The 27,803-nt window shown below is 45.5% G+C and overlaps 1 protein-coding gene across 6 annotated transcripts in view; it reads right to left on the reverse strand.

The window, feature by feature from the left end:
* PECAM1 (platelet and endothelial cell adhesion molecule 1) overlaps nt 1–27,803 on the reverse strand; it is a 75,226-nt gene that overhangs the window by 42,472 nt on the left and 4,951 nt on the right. For 2 of the 6 annotated variants that reach the window (XM_045490671.1, XM_045490670.1), the window contains exons 1-4: nt 17,904–18,166; nt 17,791–17,817; nt 5,624–5,917; nt 1,728–2,033 (exon numbers count right to left, since the gene is read on the reverse strand). In XM_045490671.1, coding sequence (XP_045346627.1) covers nt 1,728–2,033; nt 5,624–5,917; nt 17,791–17,817; nt 17,904–17,967 — 691 coding nt within the window. In that variant the 5' untranslated portion in view covers nt 17,968–18,166. Of the gene's footprint in view, nt 1–1,727; nt 2,034–5,623; nt 5,918–17,790; nt 17,818–17,903; nt 18,168–18,832; nt 19,069–22,527; nt 22,623–27,623; nt 27,750–27,803 lie in introns of those variants that run through there. The other 4 variants (XM_045490667.1, XM_045490668.1, XM_045490669.1 and 1 more) reach the window with 4 other exon arrangements.

Here is a 27,803-nt window from a genome sequence, read left to right on the forward strand (position 1 = left end):
AGAACAATGATATATCACTGTGTCTCAGATCGTCATAAACAAGAAAATGTTGATAATGCTACGTGAGAGTAAGGATGTGGGAAAATAAACAGTAGCATCAGTTTTGATGGAAATGTTCAACCATTTTGAGGAGTGCTTTGGCAATATATATCAATATTTAAAATGCACAAAACATTTGAATCAACAATTTGACTGCCAGGAATCAACCTTATAAATAATAATGAAAAAAAATACTCACAGAAGTATACAAGCTATAAGTCTGTATATTGCAGGACTGTTTTAGTAGCAAAACACTGGGTTGGCAGGGAGTAAGGGGGACAATGTGCCTGGGTGGCTCAGTCAGTTGAGCGTCCGCCTCTTGATTCTGGCTGAGGTCATGATCCCAGGGTTGTGGGATCAAGCCCCACATCAGGCTCCACACTGAGCTTGGGATTCTCTCTCTCTCTCTCCCTCTGCCCCTCTCCTCCCTCACACAGGTGCTCTCTCACTCTCCCTCTTAAAAAAAAAAAAAAAAAAAAAAAAAAGGAGCAAAAAAACTGGGAAAATACCTAAAAGTCTATATTAGAAAAATGAAGTAAATTAGGTAAATGAGGTAAATCCTATAATAGGATTCCGAGATGCCACTAAAAGGATTTAGATCTATATTTCTTGATATGGACAAAGCTCTATAACATACCGTTAAGTTAAGGAAAAGTTACAAAACAGTTATGTTTGACAGGTCACATTTTTTGTAAAAACAAAGAAAAACAAACAAAAATTTTGTGTGTGCATGAACATAACAGTAGAGCAAGTCTAGGACAACACAAGTGATTCTCTAAGTATTGGTGCTATGAATGATTGTCACTTGATACTTTATATGGTGCCATATATTCTGGAAGTTTAACCCACACCATGTATTATAATCAGAAAAATATGATATATACATAATATCATATGTATACATATATACACACACGATGGGAATGAAATGAGGTACCAAAAGCAGAAGGGTATCCGTGACAAACTTTGGGGCTCCTATAGAAAAGACTCGAGGCTACTGCACTAGAATATGCCTTCCCTTGACTCTCCCCTGCTCACGAGTCCTTGGGCCATCCTACAGGCTGCCTGTGCTGGAGCTCTTTTCATCCTGGACACGCACGCCCGGGCCTCCCTCTGCTATTTCCTTTCTCTCTGAAGAGCATTCCTCAGGCCACCTCATCTGCTTCTTACTTGTCCAACATCTTGGTGCTGGAGGGTGGGTAGAAGAGGGGAGTCCTTCCTCAAATGTGGGAGGCGAAGGCTGGGGATAGGGACCCCCTTCCCTCCCAAACCCCTCCAGACTCCACTTCCTGGTGTCTGACCCATATTGGCTTGAAGCCGTGTTTTCCAAACTGCAAATCACACAATGCATCATTTCACTGAGTCAAGGTCAGTGTTTAAAAAAAAAAAAAAAAAGAATAGAATAGAAAACAGCAAAATGCTCCATACATTAAGGATTAGTTGTGAAACTTTTGCTTGGGAAATTTTGCACACACACACACACACACACACACACACACACACACACACAAATTTTTTGAACTATATCGCAGTCAAAAAGTTTGAAAAGCATGGCTTGTAAGTGGTTAAGAACAGTCTTGAAAACAGCAGCCCAGTCAGAAGGCCCCAGCCCCTTTCCAATTTCTGGGCTTTCTCCCCATCCCAACCAGCAAACCAGAGAGTGATGAAAAGGAGAGTAGGACTCTGACCCGTCACGGTGACCAGTTCACTCTTGATGGCTTTAGAGATCTCCACATTGGTCCCAGAAAAGATCCTGGCTTGACATTGGAAAAATATGACATGGTCCTGTTCCTCCACTGTGAATTCCATCACCATAAAATTCTGGTTCTGAGAAACTTTTTCTCTTTTTTGCTTGAAACCTTTTGCATCTAGCTTGAGTTTTTCAATTGTGAAGTATATCGGGGGATTTTCCTCTGGGACAGAACAATTGACCGTCACGACCCCGCCTTCTATTGCCTCTTTCTTGTCCAGTGTCACTCTGGGATCGGACACTCCTTTGGGGAAAGAGAAAGTCCGTTAGTATCAGTTTGATCTAGTGATTCAAGCTTACCTCGGCTGCACCACTGTGATCGACCCATCTGAGAGTCTTCTCTTTTGTTCCCAGAACCCCAGGGCTACCTACCAGGTGATTACTGAGCAAGTATGTTCCCAGAGCTATACCAGCTACTTTGAAAAATATGAAATATGTTTCAGATGTGGTTGGTGCTTTCAAAGTTTACAATCCCACTGGGGAGACAGGTCTTGCCAACTGATACAATTAAAACAAAACAGCCATATCTATAGGCATTACTGTGGTTGGTGTTATAATTTATTGACTGCCAACCACGACCTAGGATAGACTTTTTATCCGTGACCCCATGTAATTCTCATAATAAATCTCCAGGGTGGACATGAAAGATAAAAGTATGCCTATTTTGAAGAAGGTGAAGCTCAGTGAGGTCCAAGTTTCATCCAAAAGCTCCTTGCCAGCAAGTTGCAGAACCGAGATTCGATTCCAGGTCTGTCTAACTCCAAAGCCAGGAGTTGGGGTGGGAGGTGGGAGAGAGGAAGGACACATCGCCTCCTGGTTCACAAAGTGAAGCTAAAAATAACTAACCATTAGAATGTGTGGTAGAGATAATGAGTGATGAAGCAGTCAGGAAAAAAGGAGGCCCTCTTTGCCTGAGGGATCAGAGAAGATTCTAGAAGGGAATAGTGCCTGAGAGTAATCTTGGAGGAAGGGTGTTATTTGTTATTTGGACAGATGAGGTGGGGGCTATTTGTTATTTGGACAGATGAGGTGGGGGCTAAGAACAGATGAGGTTGGGGGCTAAAGACAGGGATTTCAGGGTGCGTGTGCACGGGGACTGCTTGTGTCAAGGAATACGATGGACTTTTCGGGAGGGCCATCTAGAAAAAAGAAAGGGGTGTGGGGAGAGGTACAGTAGGTGGTGAGCCAGGGTCAGATGAGGGGGAGCTAGGATGGTCTAGCTGAGACTAGATGTCTTGTCCAGGCTCCGTGGTCTGGTGGTCATGAGGTCCACCTCAAGAGTCAGACAGACTAGCTGGTATCCTAAACCTTGCCACTTCACCTAGTTGCTTATGACTCTTCTGAATCTTTGTTTCAACGCACCCAGTTCGGACATCATGGGCTGTCCTCTTGGGAAGGTGACCTATACTGTATTCGTACCGCTATTTTCACCTGTGGTGGCAGCTGTTTACAAAGGTGTTCCCCTGCTTCACACTGATCTCCCCAAGGGAAAGGATCACATCTTACTCATTGTTGGTTCCTCAGCCCAGCCCAGAGTGGGACTCAATACACGTTGAGTGAATGAATGAATGAATGAATGGCCTCTGGTCTACCTCAAAGACCTGAATAATAATTAAGAGTTAGAGAGGCCAGCTTTGGAGTCAACGAGATCTTGGTTCTAACCAGCTTTGCCTCTGAGGAACTTCAAGGCATGAACATGCCATTCAACCTCTCTGGGCCTGTGCCTGCACCTGGAAAGGGTCACATTTAGCTCTCAGCGCTATTGCAGGGCTTAAATGACGTGTGTGAAGCACTTATAACCGTTTTCCTCATGAGGGTCTGATAGGTGACAGTTCTTATCATTGGAAGTAACAATAAAGTGAATGACTATTCTGATGACAAAAGTGAGCACACAAAATGCAGAAACGACCGTTATGGTAGTCGCTGTCAAGGAAGCACAGGATTCAATTCACTAACAATCCATTAAACCATCCAAGTTTTAAGAAAAATCACCCTAAGTTTCTAAAGCCTGCCAGCACATTTCTTTTCAACAGACATTGCCCAAATTCAGCCTGTCAATCTTTCCTTATCACTAAAGTCAGTGCTGGGAGCTGTTGGCCCGGCAAGGCCCTGTCCTCAGTGGAGACGAGAAGGGCTGGTCTGCATCCCTGTGCCTGTTGCCCCTGGCGACTCTGAGGGATGTCTAGCCAGCCATGTCCCTGTCTGTCCAAAGGACACCCATGGGGGAATTGGCCTGGGGGAGGGTGATGTCATAGTCTCCCAAGTAAGCCTAAAGGCCTGACCAAAAATGTGGCCAGAGATTGTATGCTCATGAAAGGAAAATGCCCCTGAACACTTACCTGCTGGTTCTTCCCGCTTCCTATATGCTGAAAGGGTTATCCCTTTCTAAGGATGGCCCAGCTGAACCCCTCACACATGATGGGCATTCATTCATTCATTCATTCATTCATTCATTCAATACTTGGTTACTAAGCACACTTCGATGCCATCACATTTAATCCTCAAAACAAAACAACCTTCAAGGGTACGTGTTGCTACCTAGTGATCTCTATTTTAAAGACAGGAAATGAAGACTCCAAAGGTTGGGGTATTTCACTGAAGAGCAACTCTATTGGGATACTCTGCTCTTTCTCGGCCTCTGCTCTTCCATTCATGTGACATTTCCATTTCTCTGCCCTTGCTCCATTTCACCATCAAGCAAACTCCTTCATGATCTTCTGTATCTGGACTCAAAGTCCCTTCCTCCAGGAAGCCATCCCTAACTTCTCTAGGAAGAATTGTTGCCTCTCATCTTTGTGCTCCCAAGGCCCTCAGATCATATGACCACTAGACCGTAATTATTTTTTTAATGTCTCTCTTCCCCACCAGACAGTGACCGCCACCAGAGCTGGACTCGACTTGACACATTTTCATGTCTTGCACCTGGTTTTTGTTCCTGACTTGCAGCCTTGGGAAATGCTTCTTGAGGGAGTAAAGCAATGAGTCACTGGATGGAATCCTATATCTCAGAACCCAAATTTCTCATGATTTCCCTCCCACTTCTACATTTCTATCCATTTCTACTTCCCCTTTTTCATCTGCCTAATTTATTCCACAATCATTTACTGAGTGCCTACTATAAGCCAGATTCTTTGTTTGAAATACAGAAACAGACCGAACACCATCTCTTTCCTTGGGAATCTCACAGTAGAGCAGACAGGTGTGAGAGAAACATTTGCAATTGAGTGAAACAGTAATTGCCATTTGGGGGGAACTTAATTATGTGTTGGAAATTATACTAAGCACTTTATCTAGAAGGTATCTTTTAATCCTTGCAATCACTCCCTGAGCTGGGTATTATTATTATCTTCATTTCACTGATGAGAATTTTAAAGTTTACAGAGGCTAAGGGACTTGCCCAAACTGGACTCCAGGCAGAACGACTGCAGAATCCAATGTGAACACTCGGCCTGTGGCCTTTATACAAATGCCACGGAATGTCCAGATTGCATAAGAGCTGTAAGGACCGGGACCCTGGGGGAGATTGGTTTTGCTTGGGAAAGTGTCAGAGAAGAGATGATTGAGTTGAGTCTTGAAGGAGGGAGAAGACGAAGAAGGGTATTCCCAGGAGAGGGAATATAGTGTACGCAAAGGCAAGGAGGTGAGAAACAGCCTGGCGTATTGGGAGCATGTCTAATGCCTACATTTGCAGGTTAGGAAAATGCCAGGCAGAGGAGTGACAAGGGTGACGGATGGGCAGGTAGGTCCAGTGTTACCCTCCATTCAATTTCTATTCCTGCTACCGAGTGCACTATGCTGCATCCACTTGAGCTACATTCAAATGCAGGGACTCACCTTTCACCCACACCTGGTACTCCGATGTGGTTTTCTCCTTGTTGTTCAGAATCACGGTGCATTTATATGTCCCTGCATCACAGACCCGGGCTTGGGGAATAAAATAACTCTCTGTGTTCTTCATGGAGGAGACGTTGTGAAACAGCACATCATCCTTATAGAACAGCACCCAGTGCTGAGGCTTGACATGGGAGGTGGTGCTGATGTCCACGACGCACTGCAGGGTCAGGTTCTCCCCATTTTGCACCTGCAGTCCTGGCAGGATATTCATGTTGATGTCGTTGATGGTGAAGGCTACATGCCAAGGGAAGGAGAGCAGACACACCTGTTATCTCAGAAACATCACCCTGGTGACCTTTACACCACATCAGATTACAGTAGATTGGTATTCTCACATCCTCTGCAGTGTAGTATCTGGGGATCCCAGTGCCTAGAGGGACCAGACAGGCAAGGATGGTATGTGATAGCCGTGGAGGCTATCTATCTAGCATCAGGACTTGGGCTTAAGAACTACTGTGTCTCCCATGCTTTGTTAGCCTCCTTTCTCATCAATGTCCATGAAGTATGAATAAAACAATCCTGAGATTATAAACAGTTTATGTTAATTTTTGAGCGGATAGTGCAGTCAAATGTTTCAAAATCCCCAAGGGCAGATGATATGACGTCTATGTGAAAAACCCCAAAGAGCCTAAAGATAGATCATTTGAAATAATGCAGGTTTAGAAAAGTGGATGGGAAAAAAAAAAAAAAAAGGTGGATATAACTAATATTTAAAAAATCAGGATAGTGGGGGCACCTGGCTGGCTCAGTTGGTAGAACATGTGACTCTTGATCTCAAGGTTGTGAGTTCAAGCCCCACGATGGGCGTGAAGCCTACTTAAGATTAAAAAAAAAAAAAAAAAATCAGGGTAGTGGTCACTTCTGAAGGGAAGAGGAGGGTAGCATTAGGAATACACGGGGTGATATAGTATTGGTGATGTTCTAATTTTCAGGTTAGGTGGTGGGGTCACGTGAATTCATTATGTTATTAAAAGCATGCATATATAAATAAAACAAAAGGTAATTGTGCACAGATCAAAGATGAGAGTATGTTATGAGCCAGGGATTATAATCAATCCAATTCTGTGTACTTGAGTTTAAGCCCCTCATCGGGCTCTGTGTTGACAGCATGGAGCCTGCTTGGAATTCTCTATCTCCGCTCCCCCCCTCCCTTTTTTTTTTTTTTTTCAACGTTTATTTATTTTTGGGACAGAGAGAGACAGAGCATGAACGGGGGAGGGGCAGAGAGAGAGGGAGACACAGAATCGGAAACAGGCTCCAGGCTCTGAGCCATCAGCCCAGAGCCCGACGCGGGGCTCGAACTCACAGACCGCGAGATCGTGACCTGGCTGAAGTCAGACGCTTAACCGACTGCGCCACCCAGGCGCCCCCCCCCCCTTTTTTTTTTTTTTTTTTTTTGCCCCTACCTGTTCTCTCTCTCTCTCTCAAAAATAAATAACATTAAAACAAAAAAAGAAAAAGATACAGTGTAAAGTCTCATTCCCATTCTTGTCCTGCCCACCCAGTTCCCACCTCCCCTTGCAGAAATAACGACTGAATTTAGTTTCTTCCAGATGGTCTGTACAATCTATAAGCAAATACAAAGATAAAGTCTTATGTACTCCTTCCTGATCTTTTACTTAAAAGGTAGATCTTCATATATAGAGTTTGGCACCCTACCTAAAGTTTATGTGGCCCATGAGGGCTTTAGGGGCCAGAAATAGTGTGGGGCTGTAGACACCAGGTGTTATTTAAGCAAAACAGGGTCCTGTGGCTTAGGTAAGGCTCCTAAAGATCAATTCTTAGCAGATACTTTGATAACAAAAATATTCATGGGCCATGATGAATGTATATTTATTGAGTCTCCTTACATATCCCCAATCTCCTTATCCTTGGACAGAGGAAGATCTCAGAAATCTGCATGCTTGGACCACTTTGCTATGGTCCCTCGTTTACTAGTATTAATGGAATGAAGCTTTGGCCCTCTACCAAGGGACGCTGTTAGTAGGGAATGAACTGCGTCCTCCCACACACAACATTCATATATTCAAAACCTAACCCCTAGTACCTCAGAATGTGACTGTGCTTGAACATAAGGCCTTTAAAGGTGATTAAATTAAAATGAACCCAATCCAACCTGCCTGGTGTCCTTATAAGGAATTTGGACAAAGAGAGACCAGGGACATGTGCACAGAAGGATGACCATATGAAGGCGGCCATCTGTGAGCCAAGGAGAGAGGCCTCAGAAGAAACTAAAGCTGCTGACATTTTAGTCTTGGACTTCTAGCCTCCAGAACTGTGAGAAAATTAATTTCTGTTTTTGAAGATAACCAGTCTGTGGTATTTCGTTGTGGTAGAGCTAGGAAACTGATAGATGCTGGTAAGAAATTGTCTTATGGAACCCGATATTGTCTAGTCTAGGATGCCAACGGGATGTTGTCCAGGATTTCACATAGTGTTTCAACTACATCAGGAAAAGCTGTGTTTATTCATTTCTAGCTTGTAAATTCCAACATTTTTCTTTCTTTTTTTCTTTTTTTAAAATGTTTATTTATTTTTGAGAGAAAGAGAGTATAAGCTGGGGGGGGGGGGGGCGGGGTCAGAGAGAGAGGGAGACACAGAATCTGAAGCAGGCTCCAGGCTCTGAGCTGTCAGCACAGAGACCGATGTGAGGATCAAACTCACAAACCGCACGATCACGACTTGAGTCAAAGTCAGATGCTTAACTGAGTGAGCCACCCAGGCGCCCCCACAAAATTTTTCTAATGGATCTTGTTTTCCTTTTGGCTTTGACTGCTAAGAAGCATTAACCCAAAATTTCACCTATGCTTCTAGCAAACTTTGGGATGAATTTCTGTGTGTTTAAAGACTCATAGTGTTGGGGCGCCTGGGTGGCTCAGTCAGTTAAGCGTCCGACTTCAGCTCAGGTCACGATCTCACAGTCCGTGAGTTCGAGCCCCGCGTCGGGCTCTGGGCTGATGGCTCAGAGCCTGGAGCCTGCTTCCAGTTCTGTGTCTCCCTCTCTCTCTGCCTCTCCCCCGTTCATGCTCTGTCTCTCTCTGTCTCAAAAATAAATAAACGTTAAAAAAAAAAAAATTAAAAAAAAAAAAAGACTCATAGTTTCTTTGGCCTGCCTTTATTTACCTTCCACTCTGATTTCCTCATTTATGTCCTCTTCATGAACAACAGCACATAATTTTTATAAGTGGTCCCAAATCATTTTTCAAATAAGAAAATGGATAGCTAGCTAGCTGACCAGAGAGACTGGCAAAAATTGTCTTTCTTTCTCTCTCTTTTAATAAAAGTCAAGTCTTTTTGAACAGTTTAGACTTTGTGTCTAATATGTCTCAGGTTTTAAAAGGAATACAACTGTCCACACCTGTCCCTTTCTTCTGAGCAATTCATTTAACAAAAAACAGCATCTGATCAGTCCATGAAATGAAACGAGGTGATTGTTTAAAATGCAAGTTGTTTCCCGCAGCATTAATCTTTAGAACTCCCTTTTTTGTCTTTGCTATTCCTTACCAGCTCCTGGTCTGAGGAGCCTGCTGGGTGAGCTCTCAGAACAGAAGTTTCCCATCCATTAATATGGTCCCTTCCAGGTAGGGACAGGCCATCTCACTACTCCTTCCTCACCTCCTCCTCATTTTAAGCCATGCTGTTTAGTACAGTGATTCTAACAGGAGAAGAAGGTACGTGCAGAGCCACACTGCCTGGGCCAAATCCCACCTCTGGTCACAAACTGTGTGGCTTTTGGCAAATTCCTGAGCTTCTCTGAGCCTCAGTTTGCTTATCCACACAATGGACATAATAATAGTAAGTGTAAATGGGAGCCCAAGTTTAAGTACTGGGAACACAGTTCCTGGCACAGATGAATGCTTGAGAAATGTTAGCCAGGTTTCTGTCTGCCAGTCACAGATATAAAAGCCAACTTGAGTCTTGAGGTCTCTGAAACTCGATATCCACTCCTTTGGCTAATGAATTTTTTCAAAAGAAAACCATTTCTTGATTTCCCAGGTTAATTACAGTGGCTTCTTCAGACTCCCAGTCTTAGTCGTCCCTGCCGTGTTAGGCTACATCGTGTCATCAGCCTGCGTGAAGTACACACCCGTGGCTGGCCATGCCCTAGACTGGGACACAGACCTGGGCGGATACAGGAAGAAAGCAAGTCAGGCATGTCTGGGTCCAAACCCCTGTCTCCACAGCCATTATCTGAGTGCTCTTGGGAGTTACTTAACCTCTCTCAGCTACCACTTCTCCTCCTGTAAAGTGGGAACATTAGTACCTGCCTTCCCTCCTATTTCTGTCTTCAGTAATGACTGAACCAAGATGGCTGAGGGCCCTGAAGGGACAGTGTGTACTGCCCAATGCCTGGCCCTGGCTGACATTCTCTTCCCTCTTCCTTGGCACTCAGCAGACATTTAAGGGGGCTTCTCTGTGCCAGGCACCGCATCTAATAGTGGGGGGTTCAGGGAAGAGTGAGATCGGCACAGTTTTTGCCCCCCTGGAGCTCACCATCTGCATTCCCGGGTCTTCTCTACTCGGGAACCTCCGGCCTCAGCACCATCCCTGCGTGGGTCTCCTACTGACCGGGCCTCGTTCATTTCCATCTTACAGGGGCCCCAAAGCAAACTTGGCTAAAGCATCAGGTGGTGGTTTTTTAGAAAGGATGAGATCCACTAGCACGGGGCACTTCTGCCAACTGGTCTTTCTAAGCAACAAACACACATTTGCTTCATAAATCAGCTCAACTGATTCATTGGAAGAAACATCACCGTCCCATGGTCAACTGGAACAGACAAGGGTGAAGAAAGGACAGCAGGATTGGGGCTCCTGGGTGGCTCAGTCGGTTGAGCATCCAACTTCAGCTCAGGTCATGATCTCGCGGTTTGTGGGTTTGAGCCCCACCTCGGGTTCTGCACTGACAGCTCGGAGCCTGGAGCCTGCTTCAGATTCTGTGTCTCCCTCTCTCTACCCCTCCCCTACTTGTGCTCTGTCTCTCTCTATCAAAAATAAATAAAATGTAAAAAAAAAAAAAAAAAAAAAAAAAAAAGGACAACAGGATGGAAGAAGGAAAAGCATTTTACAAAATTGATCAATATGTTTATCGTAGATTTATGAAACCCAGCTCTGTGACAAAACACAAAACCAGTGACGTGATGTAACTAAAGCAGCACAGTTTCGACACCACCACCGCCACCACAACCCTTGTGGAAGCCAGCCTTCAAGTTGGCGCCCATTGAGCCTTGCCCTCTGCTATTCACACCTGCATTTTTTGAAATGTTGATTTATCTTTGAGAGAGAGAGACAGAGCGCGAGTGGAGAAGGGGCAGAGAGAGAAGGACACACAGAATCCGAAGCAGGCTCCAGGCCCCGAGCTGTCAGCATAGAGCCCCACACAAGGCTCAAGCCCACGAACTATGAGATCATGACCTGAGCCGAAGTCCGATGCTCAACCGACTGAGTTGCCCAGGTGCCCCTCACACGTGCATTCCCACATCATACCTTCCCACATCATACCAGGGTTATTCTTGTGACCCCAAAATATTGACATGCTTGTTCGCTCCTTCTGAGTTTAGGTTATAAAAGACTTTGCAACTTTTGTCTTGAGCACTCTTTCTTTTTGGGGGGATCACTCACTCTGTGCAAAATCAGCTGCTCCCTGAGCATCCCGATAGAGAGGCCCACAGCCACATGAGTTAGCTTAAAAGCAAATCCCCTGGCCTTAAAGAAGCCCTCAGATCATTGTAATACTGAATAGCATTTTATGGGCAATCTCCTGACAGACCGTGAGCAAGAACTCCCCAGATTCCTGACCCTCAGAAGGTGTGAGATAATAAATTATCTTTTAAGTTTATTTATTTTTGAGAGAGAGAGTGCACACATGTGTGCTCATGCAAGCCGGGGAGGGGCAGAAAGAGGGGGAGAGAGAGAATCCCAAGCAGGTTCTGCACTGACAGAGCATGAACGCATGAACCGTGAGATCATGATCTGAGCAGAAATCAAGAGTCAACTTAACTGACTGAGCCACCCAGGTGCCCCATAAATCATTATCTCAAGCCACTAAATTCCGGGGTAATTTGTTAAGCAGTAGTACACCACTCAACTAATCTTTAAAAATCTCTACCTGATTATTAAGATAATACTGAAAACATTGTCCTCTTTGTGAATAAACTGTCCAGGAAGAGCCAAGCTGGATTACCATGTATAGGTCTCACTATTCATGCAACAGAGTGAGTGTTCACATCTGGGCTCCCTGGGCCTCCTGAGGCTCATGGGTAGGTGGTAGGGGGCCCACGAACCACCTTCGAGTAGATGCAAGTGTGCATTTGTTCTAGAGAAAAGGATCCACGGCTTTCTTTACCGAACAATTGTGATGAAAGATTGGGGTTAGGCAGCAGCCTAAATAGGTCAGATCTTTTCAACCTGGACAGATGAAGGCTGATGGAGGGGGATCCATGGTAACAAAGTCACCACAGCCCAGATAAGGGACCATCATGCCAAATGCCCAGACCCTGAAAGAAGGGGCTGCTTCCTCGTACCTCAAGCTCCCCGTGAGCGGATGCTCATGTTTCTTGGGAAGATGAGGCATCATGACTCAGCCAGTGTCTTGGCCAACCTGGAAATGACTCAGAAATGGGGGGAGGAAAGGTGCCCCCCCCACTGTAGTCAGGAAAATTACAGGGAGCTAGTTAGCAGGGAGCCCCTGATGAACTTTGGTGCTCAGCAGAGAATGCACGGACCCATCTCATCTGAATCTCAAGCATCTCCAAGCTCAGTTGGGGTCTCCTTCAGTGAAACATTTAGTGAGCACCTGTGTCAGGTGCTGGGATTACAAGATGAGTAAGAAATCATCCCCTCTGTCCTAGACCATATGGGCTGATGGGGACCTAGATGACCGAAGTACAATGAATTAAGCACCAAAAAAAAAAAAAAAAAAAAGGTGGCTCTAGGGAGGCCAAGGAAAGTGTGAAGGAAGTGACCCTTGAACCAAAGCTTGAATCAGGCCAAGAACGGGTGGTGGGGTGCTCCAGGCAGGAGAACAGCATGTTCCAGGGCACAGGGGCATGAAAGGTCACATGTTTGGTATTTTCATGGTAAGGATCTTTGCTGCAAACATTTTCAACACCTAACTAATTTGTCTTAAAGCCATTTGGCCGTAAAAGATAAAATCACGGAAAATAAAAGAGGGACATTCATGTAAGAGGACATAACAAAACATGAAAAATGAATAACAAAATCAGAAAAACTATTATAAAAAAATAATTGAATACATTTAAAATGTGTGTAGATTCATGCCAATTCTACGTAAATAACTGATTTTATTTCATGGATTGTACCTAAGTATTTGTCTTCAAAGTCTTTCATTCATAGTGTTATACTTTTTTTTTTTTTTTTTTTTTTTTTTGCTTATTGATGGGTCTCCTCATTCTTTCTTTACTAAAGCTTCTTCCTCATTAAGAGAGGTATAGTTTTGAGGTGACTGGCTGGCTCAGTTGGTAGAGCATCCAACTCTTTTTTTTTTTTAATAATTTTTTTAACGTTTATTTATTTTTGGGAGATCGCACAAGTGGGGGAGGGGCACAGAGAGAGAGGGAGACACAGAATCCCAAGCAGGCTCCAGGCTCTAAGCTGTCAGCACAGAGCCAGACGCGGGGCTCGAACTCATGAACCTTGGGATCATGACCTGAGCCGAAGTAGGATGTTTAACTCACTGAGCCACCCAGATGCCCCTAGAGCATCCAATTCTTAATCTCTGGGTCATGAGTTCAAGCCCCACATTGGGTGTAGAGCCTACTTAAAAAAACATAAAAGAGAGAGAGAGGTATAGTTTCCAAATACTAGGATGCATATTGGTAACAGAGTTTTGTACTACACTGTGAAAGTGTATTGCCTCCTATCCTGTTGTTTGTTCTCGGAAGATTGTCACATGTCCATTGATAGCTGTTCCAAAGTTCTATGGGAAGTGTGGGTTCAAAATTCTACACAACTGTATAGACCATCATGAAGACTAAGATTTATAGAATATAAAACAGAGCACCATGTCAATGGAGAAATGAAACCAGACTCAACCAGTTGTTAAAACCAGCTGTCAACCAATTATTTTTTTAGCCTTGCATGACAAAACTACCTTCCGGCCTAGTAGTTATGCAGCAAAAACGCTTATAGCAAAGATGTTTATGGCAAAACTACCTAGAACCAAGACATCAATGTATTCTGGGCACATACAATTACAGAAACCAGAATATGGGGCCCGAGGGGCCAGGCAAGCTAGGTAGGAGGTGCCAGAATGGAGGGTGTTTCTTAGGGTGCTGACAAGCTGGACCTGCCTAAGGGTATTTGGCGGGGGGGGGGGGAGGTTGGGGTGACAGAATGACATTGGAGCTTTAGAAAGATCACTATAGGTGGTGACTGGGTGGCTCAGTGAGTTAAGCATCCAACTTCAGCTCAGGTCATGATCTCACAGTTCATGAGTTCGAGCCCTGCATCGGGCTCTATGCTCATGGCTCAGAGCCTGGAACCTGCTTTGGATTCTGTGTCTCCCTCTCTCTTTCTGCCCCTCCCCTGTTCGTGCTCTGTCTCTGTCTCTCTCTCAAAAACAAATAAACATTAAAAAAATAAAATTTAATTAAAAAAAATAAAGTAAAAAAAAAGAAAGATCACTATGGGCTGGAGGGAGAGACCAGAGGCCTATAAACATCCTGGACCATGGTTCAGGGCTGAGTGGGGGAGACTGGGATAAAAGGAAGGGAAAGGGCCAAGGCTGACCAAGGAGTACGAGCACAGAGCAGGCAATGTGGAGCAAGCTGGCATCTACAAAGACTGTGGTAGGGCAGGTGCAGTGAGACTGGGGGAAGGGGTAGACTTGAGAATATTGAATGGATGAGAAAGGACTTTTTTTCTGGGGTGATAAAAATATTCTGGAACTAGACAGTGGAGATGTTTGCACCACATTATGAATGTACTGTCCTTAATAATAGAAGCGGAGGGTTTGTCAGAGGGGTGGGAGAACACCAAGGAAGAGTCTAGAAGGTCAAGGAAGGAGGCTTTGTGCAAAGGCAGCAAAGGGGTCCAGAAAGGTGAGGGACGGGAGTGTTCGTGGCATTTGGTAGTACAAGGTCTTTGGTGAGCCCTTAATGAGAGGATTCTGGTGGCAGCGGGGTGTGGGGGCTAAAACCAGAGTACTAAGTGAGGGCAGACTAAGAGCTGAGGAAGCAGAGACTGCAGTTATAAACCAGCCTTGACAGAAATTTGAGGAAGGGAGTGGATTCATTGGGGGGAGACACAAGATAATGAAGGGAGGTGGGTTGTTTGTGTTTTTTCTTTTTCCTAAAAACAAAAACAAAAACAAACAAACCCAAAACTACCATTTGTGTTTGTAGACTGAGGAGAAAGAGCCAGAACGGAGTGGGAAACAGAGATACTAAAAGTGGAGTGGTGGACTAAATAAATGATAGAGCGAGGGGCACCTGGGTGGCTCCGTCGGTTGAGCCTCTGACTTCAGCTCAGGTCATGATCTTGCATTCCGTGGGTTCGAGCCCCTTATTGGGCTCTGTCCTGACAGCTCGGAGCCTGGAGCCTGCTCTGGATCTGTGTCTCGCTCTCTCTGCCCCTCTCCCACTTGTGCTCCGTCTCTCTCTCTCTCTCTCTCTCTCTCTCTCAAAAATAAAAATAAACATAAAAAAATATTTTTAAAAAAATGGTAGAGGGAGATCGGGGCGGATGAGTGATGGGCTCAGAGCCCAGGTGGACAGGCTGGCCCCGTTCAGCCACAGGGACTGACATCTCTGAAGCAGGGAGGGAAGCTGGGAGGATGGGTGGGGAGACAGATAAGCCTGTAGACAGGGCAGGGCGGGAAGTAGAGGGAGTTCCCTGCAGACAGCAGTGTTTTCTAGGTGAAGGATGGAGCTGAGGTCATCTCCTGAGGCAGGCAGGCGGGCTGGGGCTGAGTGGGGGAGACTGGGATAAAAGGAAGGGAAAGGGCCAAGGCTGACCAAGGAGTACGAGCACAGAGCAGGCAATGTGGAGCAAGCTGGCGTCATGCGTGTCAAACGTGTGGTCAGCACGGTCTTGGGGGACCTGAGGAACGGGAGACCTGGTCCTAGTCTTCACTCTGCTAACACCCAGCATTGACCACACACAAGTACCTCATGGCCCCTGAGCCTCCGTCTCCTCAAGTGTAAAACAAGGTGATAGCCTGAGGAAGCAGTGGGAGAGTCTCCCTGCTCCAAGTCCTACCGTTCTGAGGTCTTCCCTGAAGATACAGAGGCCTTTCTCCAGGAACCCTGGGAAGGGAGTGATACCCTCCCATGTGAGGTAGGGAGGTGGGAGAGACTGGAGGTCCTGGGAAGCAGAAGCCCAGCAACTTGCATGTTTGCAGGGCATGGTGTGGACGAGAGCTGAGGTATGTGAACAGCAACGGACAGACAGGGGCAGTGCAGGAGCCATGATTGTGGAGGGCTAAGACCAGATACTAAACCATTGTCAGTCATTGCATGCCACGCAGGTAAGTCACTTCCTTTTATCTAATCTCATCCTCATACAGACACTATGGGATCAATTCTCTTATCATCCCCATTCTACAGATTGGGGAAAAAAGGCTCAAAGAGGCAAAGTGAAAGTGGCTTTAAAGATCTGAGTTGGGGGGCGCCTGGGTGGCTCAGTTGGTTGAGCCACCGAATTCGACTCAGGTCATGATCTCGAGGCTTGTGAGTTCGAGCCCCACATCGGGCTCTGTGCTGACAGCTCAGAGCCTGGAGCCTACTTCAGATTCTGTGTCTCCCTCTCTCTCTACCCCTCCCCTGTTCATGCTCTGTGTCTCTCTGTCTCTCAATAATAAATAAACGTTTAAAAAAAATTTTTTTAAAAGATCTGAGTTGGGCCTCTGGCTCTAGACAGAGAGCCATATTTTACACAGTGAAAGTTCTAGTGCCAATGCCCTGCTAACTGGCTCTCACCTGGGCGAGTTGGTTATTTCTTGGAGTCACAGAGACATCATCAGTCCATTAGGATGCTTACAAAGATCAGGGATATCCTGTCTCCATGAGTTGCCCTGGGAGTCAAATGCCCACTAGAGCACATGGACAGGAGACCAGCAGACTGGCTTTGTTAGTAGCCGCACTGGCCAATCCCAGAGCCACTGCTCCAAGCCTGGGCTCAGCAAACTAGCGTCATCTGTGCACATCATCTCCAAAGAACTATACAACTGTCTGCAATCCAGTCAACCCCATTCTTTTGCCGAGTGACAAGGGGATCCTCTTCTGTGGGCTCTCCCTCCATTTAGCCCCCAGACCCCATCAAACATCTGATCTTGTCTTAAAGATTCAAAATTAGCTCTAAAGTGGATGATAAACCAGACTTCCAAGATGGGCAGAAGCAACCCCCCTTCCTGTCCACAAGCACAAAACATTACAAATATTATCATAGCCTCACAGGCCGATGGGAAGTGAAATCCAGGATCTGTTTCAGATCATTTAGAAGAAAAGTCGTAACAACAATTTATGTTCTGTCTTCAAGAATCTAACAAATTGATTATGTCTCATTTGAACAAAAACAATGGGGCATAGGGGAGAATATGAAATTAAGAAATTTATGGTAAAACAAATAATGGAATCACTCCTTTTTTATCACTTCCCCAATCCTCACAAATAGCAATGCACTTGTTTCTAGAGAAAATGTATGCGACTCCTAGAACACGCTGATTAGAACTTGGCTTAGAATAGGGGCACCTGGGTGGCTCAGTCGGTTAAGCCTCCGACTTCAGCTCAGGTCACGATCTCGCGGTCCGTGAGTTCGAGCCCCGCGTCAGGCTCTGGGCTGATGGCTCAGAGCCTGGAGCCTGCTTCTGATTCTGTGTCTCCCTCTCTCTCTGCCCCTCCCCCGTTCATGCTCTGTCTCTCTCTGTCCCAAAAATAAAATAAACGTTAAAAAAAAAAAATTAAAAAAAAAGAACTTGGCTTAGAAGAAGCATTTTATTCTAAAAGCCTTCTAAAAATGCCAGAAAGAAATAGACTTTAGCTCTCAATATGTTTCTCAGTTGTTATAAACATGAAACCCAAGCAATTCGTTGTGAGTTTTAAGAATCCTGAAAAGACACAGTGAAGCTAGGTAGAGACTTTACAACTTACGGTTTTCTTGTCCTTCAAGGCCTGGACCTGGAAAAGACAGAAGAAATATGTTCATTTCCTCAGCTTTGATTCTCATGAAGTTTAAGGACTGTGGAAAGAGAATAAAAACTCACAAAGCATAAGTGCCAGCAGCAGTCCGAACCACATCTTGCCGTCTTGGGCTGTCTCCAGCTGCATCCCGAGAGCAAAGACTTCAGGCAGTTAGTTCTGCCTTTGGCCCATGCCCCTGGGGCAGAAGACACTTTCCTCGTGGCACAGATAAATCTGCACTGTGAAAGTAGAGAAAAGCACTCTAGTAACTTCTGGCACCACAAGCTGAGACTGACTATAGTGCTGATCAGGTAATGGCTGCCATTGCTGGAAACTGGAAACAATGAAGCGTGGGGCGGCTCGATATCCCCTCAGGAAATGACTGGCCTTCCTGAGGGGGCTGCTGAATGCAGACTCTTTGTTTTAAAGTTACAAGTGACATTTGCCTTAGTGCTCCTGACCCTCCTGTCTCACCTGGGTTTAGAGCCCCTTCTCACGGCAGGGTGAGAGGCTTCTTCCCTCTTTCCAACCTCTACCCAAAGGACTTCTCTCTTTGGACACCCAACAAGATCTCTTGATTTTCCCGAGCCATTCCCCCCACCCCGCCATCCCAAACCCAATGGGCCTGTCTACACAGCATAAGTTTGGACCTCCTGCCTTTCCTGGCAATGCTATCGGACAGGGCTGACTTTTCCAGACAATTGCAGGTTCACCAGACAGACCTGCCACCTTGGGGAAAGCTCAGCTTGGAACTTGCTGGACCTAGGAGGCTCTCCCTGGCTTCTGCGGTTGGTTTCAGCGTGAATGAAGGCAGCTCTTTGAGGTATCCATGCCTTCTGGTGGCTCCCCTCCAGCCTGTACCTTTAAACATACAGAGTATATCAGGCCACAGGGAGCTTTCTAGGACATAAATCAGATCCTTTCACTCCCTTGCTTGAAACCTTGGAATGGCTCCCCACTGCTCTCCAGGGAAAGTCAGTTTATAATCCTCCACAATCCGGCCCTTGCTTACCTCTCCAGCCGGGTCTGTCACCCATTCTTTCCTTGCCCCTACATTCTGGTTGCTAGAATTTATAGTTCCCAGAACACATCACGTGTCTGCGCCTTTATCTTTGCCATACCCCTCCCTAGAGTACTCATCCCCTCTCCTTTTCCGACCTATTCCTACCCAGGTGTCGTAACTCAGTAGGTATCCACTCTTCCAGAATTCTCCTCTGTCTCTCCCACACTGAACCACCCTTCCTCCGCATCCCTGTCTGCATTCCTCACCCCCCTGGGCTTCCCTGGCTGAGACATTTTCTACAGTATGCGATAATGGCCTGTTCTCACCCACGTGGACAGGACGGCTGGCTGGCTGCATGATCACAGGGACAGTGTCTGGTCAAAAAACATTAATAGAGTGGATGATCGGGTGAATGAAGACAAGTTAACAGTATTGTCTGAATTAGACTATTACTGCCTTGAGGTCTGAGGGCAGTGTTGTTTCTGAAATGCTACTCTCTGATACTGACACAGGGTAAATCTAAGTCAGGTTCAAACTGGGACAATGGAAATCAAAGACTTCTCTGCTGCAGGGCAAATACCCAGAAGGGATGGCTTCCAGCTAGAAAACAATTCCTCTCTCTGATCTTCGGTTCAATGGAAGTTATGATAAGAGCTGTGAAAGAGCAATGTAACACAACAGAACTTTTTCTATTGTGCTATTTACTTTTGTTGTTTTGTATTCTCTATCCCCCTCCCCACTGTAAACTCTCTTCTTAAGCAACCTACTGGAACCCCACCCCGCCCCCCGTGGCCCACACATCTACCAAATTTCTACTTGGCAAGAAAAAAAGAAACACCATGAGTCCTCAAATAAAGGTTGGCTTCAAAGATAACTTTTGTATACTGTGGAGTAACCAGCTTGTGCTTCTCAAGGTGACTTTCAAGCAATGGTGATAAATGTCCCACCCGATGCCCCTAAGTTCCAAAGTAAACTTCTAAAACTTAGTCATTGTTTCATATACAATGTTAATAGTTTTAGCACACCATGAGAAAATAAAGCTTCCTTTCAAAATAAATGCTAATATTTTATTGATTTAATGTCTATTCATTTTTGAGAGAAAGTAAGAGAGAGAGTGAGCAGGGGAGGGGCAGAGAGAGAGGGAGACAGAGCATCCGAAGCAGGCTCTTCACACAGCCCAAAGAGGGACTCAAACCCATAAACTGTTAGATCAGGACTGGAGCCGAAGTCAGACACTTAAACGACTGAGCCAGCCAGGTGCCCTAAAACAAGTGTTGATACTCTATTATTTTTTTAATTTTTAATTTTTATTTATTTATTTTGAGAAAGACAGAGACAACGTGAGTAAGGGAAGAGGAGAGAGAGGGAGAGAGAATCCCAGGCAGGTTCCACATGTCAGCTCAGAGCCCGACATGGGGCTTGAACCCACGAACATGTGAGATCATGACCTGAGCCGAAACTGAGAGTCGGATGCTTAATTGACTGAGCCATGCAAGTGCCCCAATACTTTAAAAGAAAAGCAGAAAAAACTATATCCCCCAACTCACACCATGTACCAGAATAAATTCCAAATGGACTGACTCTCTGAAGGTATGAACAAAACCATAGAAGATCTAGAAGAAAACGTAAAAGAATTCCTCATGACCTCGAAATGGCAAAGGCTGGTTCAAGTAGGACTTAAAATCTAGAAGTTATAAAATAAAAGACTGACAAATTATACTCCATGAAAAAAAAAGTTCTACTTTGCCCCTCCCTTCCAAAAAAAGGTCAGTCAAGAGAAAAAATACAAACTGGAAAAAATATTTGCAATTCACATCATCGACAAAGAGCTAACCTCTCTAATACATAAATGAATATGTAATCTCTCTAATATCCACCCCACAGGCACCATTCCTCATTGCAAATACCTGCTTTCTGTCACTCTAGGTTAGTTTGTATTCTTAGAATTTTATAAAAATGGAATCATACAGTATGTAATATGTGTGTGGGGGGGTGTCTATCTTCTCTTATCAGCATAGTCAAATATTAATTTCTTCTTATTGCCAAGTAGTATTCCACTGCATGAATATATCAGTTTTTTTTTAAATCATTATTTATCAATGAACATTTGAGTTGTTTCCAATTTTGAGCTCATAGAGAGCTGCTATGAACATGCTTTTGCACAGACACACACTTTGATTTCTCTTGGGCAAATACCCAGGAGTAGAATGCCTGGGTTGTATGGTAGGCGTATGTTTCAACATTTTAAGAAACTGCCACACCGTTCTCCCAAGTGGCTATATACTATTTTACATTCCCACCAGTGAGGTATGAGAGATCCACTTGTTCCCTATCTGTTACCAATTCCGGGCCTTGGGCTCTCCAAGGAACAGAGATTTTCTAGAGGCCATACTAGAAGTTCCGGTTTATGCCGGATCTAGAGGGAGACAGCACAGAGGAAAGGGTCTTCATGCTGGGTCTCTGAACAAAGGCTGGGGAAAGTTTTTTTTGTTTTTTTTTTTTTCCAACGTTTATTTATTTTTGGGACAGAGAGAGACAGAGCATGAACGGGGGAGGGGCAAAGAGAGAGGGAGACACAGAATCAGAAGCAGGCTCCAGGCTCTGAGCCATCAGCCCAGAGCCTGACGCGGGGCTCGAACTCACGGACCGCCTGGCTGAAGCCGGACGCTTAACCGACTGCGCCACCCAGGCGCCCCTGGCTGGGGAAAGTTTTTAAAGAGGCTGAGGCAGGAAAGGAGTGCGGTGCAACAGGTAAAGGTGGGGAGAGATACAGGAAGTTGGGCGCACAGGTGCAGTGGACAGAACGTGCTTTGTCATGCATGGCACGTCTCAATGGCATGTTAAATCTCCACCAGGCTTGATTTTTAGTATTATAATGAGGGGCAAAGTCGGTGACAGTTCAGTGCCAGGGGCCCAACCCTAGTGCAGACTGGTTTGGTTCAGTCTTCACCAGTCTTGGTAGGGGAGTCCCTCCTTTGGGAGGCAGCCTCTTTCCGCATTCCTGCAAGATATGCTAGTAGGAGGCACTGGGTTTCAGTTATCAAGGAACGCTGGATTTTGTGGTCTGGGTTGAGGGCACTGGAGTCCAATCGCTGCTCTGTCTCAATTTGGGCTATTCTAGGCCCTTTGTCCTTCCCTGTGCATTTTAAAATCAATTTCTCTGGGCACCTTTGTGGCTCAGTCGTTAAGCCTCTGACATGATCTCACACTTGGTGAGTTCAAGTCCTGCATCAGGCTCTGTGGTGACAGTGCAGAGCCTGCTTAGGATTCTCTCTGCCTCTCTGTCTGCCTCTCCCCCATTTGTGCTCTCTCTCAAAATAAATAAATCCTTAAAAAAATAAAATCAGGGGCACCTGGGTGGCTCAGTCAATTAAGCATCCGACTTCAGCTCGGGTCATGATCTCACAGCTCATGGGTTCAAGCTCCGCATCGGGCTCTGTGCTGATAGCTCAGCTGCTTCGGATTCTGGGTCTCCCTCTCTCTCTGCCTTTCCTCTGCTTGCTTTCTGTCTCTTTCTCAACACAAATAAACATTAAAGACTTAAAAAAAATTTTTTTTAATAAAAAAATAAAATCAACTTTTCGATCTCTGTCTAAAAAAAGGCCTTCTGTGATTTTGACTGGAATGGTATTGAACCTGTAAACCATTGTGGGGAGAAGTGACCTTTTAGTCTTAGAGTATTCTGGCCCACAGACATAGCATACCTCTTGACAAACAGCAATGTTGTTGTAGTTTCCGGTGTGCTTTTCTTTAGAAACCTCGTGTCTTTTTTAGTTTTGAAATCATGTAAATGTATTACCTATTAAAAATCAAACTAAGAAATTAAAGTCTAAAATAAAAGCTGTGCCTCGGGTGCTGGACATTATTTGGAATGACTGTTGTCCCCACCACCCCGGCCCAGACAATACTTACTACAGGGTGACTTGTGTTGAGGCCCCCCGGGAGCCAAGTCAACATGAGGCTGATCCTTCACAGGAGAGCCTCCCCACCCCCACTCACTATGGGTCTGCCTCCCTCTTAGTCTCTTTCTATGGGACCCACTCTTTCTAGTTATCCCAGCAATCTCTTCCTCCTCTCTTCCCCCAGCTATGATGTAAGAACTGGACGGTATATTCTCCTTCATTTATTTTATCTATCGAAAAGATGATCAGGCTCCTTATTCTTTATTTGTACAGTCTGAATGTCTTATTCAAAATTAAAAATATATAAATGGAATGTTTTCCAGTTCAGCTTTTTAAAACTCATCAATTAAGGGGTGCCTGGGTGGCTCAGTCAGTTAAGCATCAGACTTCGGCTTGGGTCATGAGCTCACAGTTCATGCATTCAAGCCCCACATTGGGCTCTCTGCTGTCAGCACGGAGCCTGTGTCAGATCCTCTGTCCCCCTCTTCCTCTGCCCCTCTCCTGCTTGCAAGCTCTCTCTCTCTCTCAAAAATAAACATAAAAAAAATAGTCAATTCAGTGGCTTTTTATATGTGTGTGGCCCTCACGTATCTCTCCCCTTCTAGCTCTTTGTCCTCAGTGGACTCCATAATCAAAAAAAAAAAAAAGTTCCAGAAACTATTTTAGCTGTTTGGTAACTAATTAAGAAACTATATTTCTCCTTACAGTGCTGTTCCCTTCTTCCTCTTTTCGGTAAAGGGAATTGAAGGAGAACAGAGTGGTTTCTACATGCTGTGCCTCTGCCCAAATACCAGGAAAATCACACAAATGTGTAACACAGCAATTCATTAACCACAGGAAAAAACTGCCTGCTGTAATAAGGAAAAAAAAACCAAAACAACAACAACTCAGGAAGTGCTTCTTCTGAGAAGCTAGGAGCCGTGTTGGGTAAGAAGGGGGTGGGGGCGGGAAGATGGGGGGAGGGGCAGAGAGAGATAGAGAATCCCAAGCAGGCTCTGCATTGTGAAAGCAGAACCTGATGCAGGGCTCGATCTCACAAACCGTGAGACCATGACCTGAGCTGAAATCAAGAGTTGGACGCTTAACTGGCTGAGCCACCCAGGCGCCCCAATAAACATTTAATAAAAACTAATAATAAAATAAAAAGGGTAAAACCAAAATTAAAAAAAAAAAGATAATAATAAATGTTGGTGAGGATGGAGATACTAGAACCCCTCAGACATTGCTGGTGGGATTGTAAAATGATACATCCACGTTGGAAAGCTTAAAAACTAGAATTGCCATATGATCCAGCAGCAATTCCATTCTTAGGTATATATACCCAAAGGAAATGAAAACACGCTTACACAAATACTTGTATGCGGACGTTTACAGCAGCATTACGAATAATACCTAAGAGGCAGGAGGAACTCAAATGTCTATCAACTGACGAATGGATAAATAAAAGTGATGTATCCATACAATAGAATATTATTTGGCAGAAAAAAGAATGAAGGATTGATACCTGCTACAGTATGCACGAACCTTGAAAACGTCATGGTAAGTGAAAGAGACCAAACATGAAAGGCCACATGTATATGATTCTATTTATATGAAATGTCCAAAGTAGGCAAATCTATATATAGAGAGAAGTAGCTTAGTAGTTTCCTAAGGCGGGGGGAGTGAAGGGAAATAAGAGTGACTCTGAATGGGTATGAGGGTTCTTCGTAGGAGGGATTACAAAGTTCTCAAAGATGGGGCACCTGGGTGGCTCAGCTGGTTAAGCATCCAAGTCTTGGTCTCTGCTCAGGTCTTGATCTCAGGGTTGTGAGTTCAAGCCCCGCATTGGGCTCTGTGCCGGACGTGGAGCCTACTTAAAAAAATAAGTTCTAAAAGTTGAGTGCGATGATAGTTGCACAATTCTGTCAATACACTAAAGACCACTGAATTGTACACTATAAACAGTTAAATGGTATGGTGTGTGAAATACATCTCCACAAACTGTTATTTTTTACAAAGTTTTATCTAATGTTTATTTATTTGAGAGAGAGAGAGTGCAAGCAGGGAAAGGGCAGAGAGAGGGGGAGACACAGAATCCGAAGTAGGCTCGAGGCTCTGGGCTGTCGGCACAGAGCCTGACGCGGGGCTCGAACTCACAAGCTGCGAGATCATGACCTGAGCTGAAGTCAGACGCTTGACTGACTGAGCCACCCAGGTGTCCCTGTGTGAGCCTCAAGAGGTGTCGCCCCTATTAGGCTGTCAGCTCTGTGAGGACAGACGTGGGTCTGTTGGGCTCACCGCAGTGTCCCTGCAGTCAACACAATGCCTGTGATGTAGGAGGCCCTGCGTACACATTTGCTAAATGAGTGAATGTGCTGGAAGCGCAGATGGGTTGTAAAGAGTCATCATGTACGATGGCGATGCACGGGCCACAGTAGCGGATTTGCTCTCCATGGCTGGCCTCAGGCTGACCTAGACTAAGTGGGAGCTTATAGAAAGCCAGCGTCCGCCCCTAGCCCGATGAGGCAAGATGCAGCCCTGAGGGGGGGTGCAGGCCCAAGGCCCCAGTGGAGGAGACCAGGGCCTGAGGAGCCCATCGGAGTGAAGGAGGAAGCATGTGTGTGTGGGGGGAGGGGTGGTTTGAAGGGTCTGCATGCTCTTGTGTGAGTGGTGGTCTGGGTTGGAAATGAGCTGGGCCAGGCATCCTGAGAGGCCGCCCTGGTAGGGCTGATCCGATTTCGCAAATAAAAATGCCCGACCCCGACTTACATCTGAATTTCACAAGAGCAACAAGTCATTTTGTAATAGGAGTACGTCCCACATATTGCACAGGACAGACTAGAAAATGATTTGGGCTATCTGAAATTCAGATGTACCTGGGCATCCGGCATTTTACCTGACAACCGTCACTCGGGACCCCCTCTGTTTCAGGAACACTTATGCCAAACCAGAGTCAGGTGCAGAAACGCTAGAAGGTTCAGGGAGCTGAAGCAGTGAAGTTTCCCGTGCGTTTCTTTTTCAGGTTATTGAGGGGACAGGAGGGAAAACAGGCACTAAGTGGGGCTGCAGATGGGAGGGAGGGTCAGAAATGCTCTGCTCCAGGCCCGGCCCAGGACCAGGAGGGCAGTGTCTTCTAGGAGTCCCCACCTAATGAAACAGCAAAGATGTGCCTGCAGAGGGACGGCCTCATCCCAAGCAGGCACCCTGCTAAACACCAGGAAAGACAAAGTCCTGGCCCTGCCCTCGAGGGGTCTGGAGGCTGATTTATCAACAGACTGATCAACAAAGAGTCAGGCGTGCTGGGAGAAGCTTCCTGCAGAAGACAGAAAATGAGGGGGCCAGAGGTGGCCTTCCCTGGATATTTCTCTCTGGTTTTCCCCATCAGTCTAAGCGGAAAAACGACATCTACTTCTACAACCAGGGTCTTTATCCATCTTCTTGACAATTGACTATCCTCTGACTCCTTCTTCCCAGTTTTGAATCATCCACAGAGAGAATCCCGAGCAGGCTCCTCACTGTCAGTGCAGAGCCCGACGCGTGGCTTCATCCTGATCATGACCTGAGCCGACATCAAGAGTCAGACGCTCCACCGACTGAGCCACCCAGGTGCCCCTGGATCATCCTCAGATTTTATCAGAAGGTCAGCAGGGTTCTCATCCAAGTCATTAATAAAAATACTCAGTAGGGGAGTGAAGATACAACCCTACAGCACTCTACAGATTTGCCCCAGGCTGATCCTAATAAAAATTCTTTTGATATAAATGTTCAGCAAGCTACAAATCCCCTTCCTCTGCCGTCATGTATCCCACCCATCTCCATGAGGACGTGAGGCTTCCTCATGACGATATCATAGGTGCCTTGATCAAATCCAGAAGTACTAGCAAACTATAGCTCCATTAGAGGGTGATCACTCTCAATACCATCCAGGCAGCAGTGGTAACAATAACAATAATAAATAAGAGAATTTTTTTTTTTTTTTGTCTTCACTCTCCTTTGTTGTCCTTTCTATCCAAGACACAGTAAACTTCACTAAAATAAGAGGAAACCCTAATCGGTTTATCATAAGTTCAAGGAAAAATTACCCTGCCAGGAACAACTCTTGGGGAGTGTGCGTGGGGCAGGGGTGGGGGGTGGCAGGCAGGGCAGGGGGGGAATGGTCATGGTTTATCTAGAGATCAGTAAAACGAATTTTAGATACAAAGAGTGACTTCGGTTTAAAGTACAGGCAGTTTCCAGCTTATCATCAGGTTTTGATCCAGAAGTTTGTTTTCAAGTTGGCTGTTGAGCAAATACAAAATGTACTCGAAAAGCAGTCTGACAAACACTGATTAGGTTCCCTGCTCAACCCCAACAAGCCCTTTATCGGCAGTGAGGCTGAGATTGTAACTGAGCCCCGAGTTTCTTCGGGCTCCCAGCTCTGAGCCTCTTCCTATCCAGGGGGAGGTCTGGGCAGTTTCCCTCCTCTGCACGTGGGACTCAGCAGGCAGCTGCCTGTATGCAGGGATTAGTTTTAAGCCCGCTGTCTATAACTTAAAGACATTTTTCATGGCGTGTAGTCCCCTCTTTTGGGGACTTTCCAGCAGGAACGGTGTCCCCATTCCTCATGTCACCCCATCAGTGTCTGTAGATTCCCATCTCGATGGGTACCAGAGCCTCATTTTGCCTGGGGACAGGTGGCAGCCATTTCTCCAAACTGTTTTCTTAAGCCCACAGCATTAGGCTCTAGAAATCCATCCTTCTCCTAATATTTTACTGCTAGAGATTGAAGAGAAGTAGCAGAAAACACAGAAGGTGAGAGATAGGAATGTTGGCTGACGGCTGCTGTTCACAAGCATCCCTTTACAGTTTGTTCTCTGTACACATAGGCTCTGGGGATCTAAGAGAGAAAAGCACTTAGAAATAGTTAAAACATTACCAACCGGGGTGGCTCCCAGTCCAGCGTGCATGTGTTGCTTTGTCCTTTCTCATGGGGCCGGCAGAAGTGTAGGTCGGCTTCTTATGACCAACTATCACCTCGGTCTGAACAGGAAATCTGGTTGGGGGAGCTGCGGAGAAAACAGAAGCCGGGAACGATGTGAGCTGAGCCACAAGGATGTTCT

Source organism: Leopardus geoffroyi, chromosome E1 (genome assembly GCF_018350155.1).
Source record: "Leopardus geoffroyi isolate Oge1 chromosome E1, O.geoffroyi_Oge1_pat1.0, whole genome shotgun sequence".
NCBI lineage: Eukaryota > Metazoa > Chordata > Mammalia > Carnivora > Felidae > Leopardus > Leopardus geoffroyi.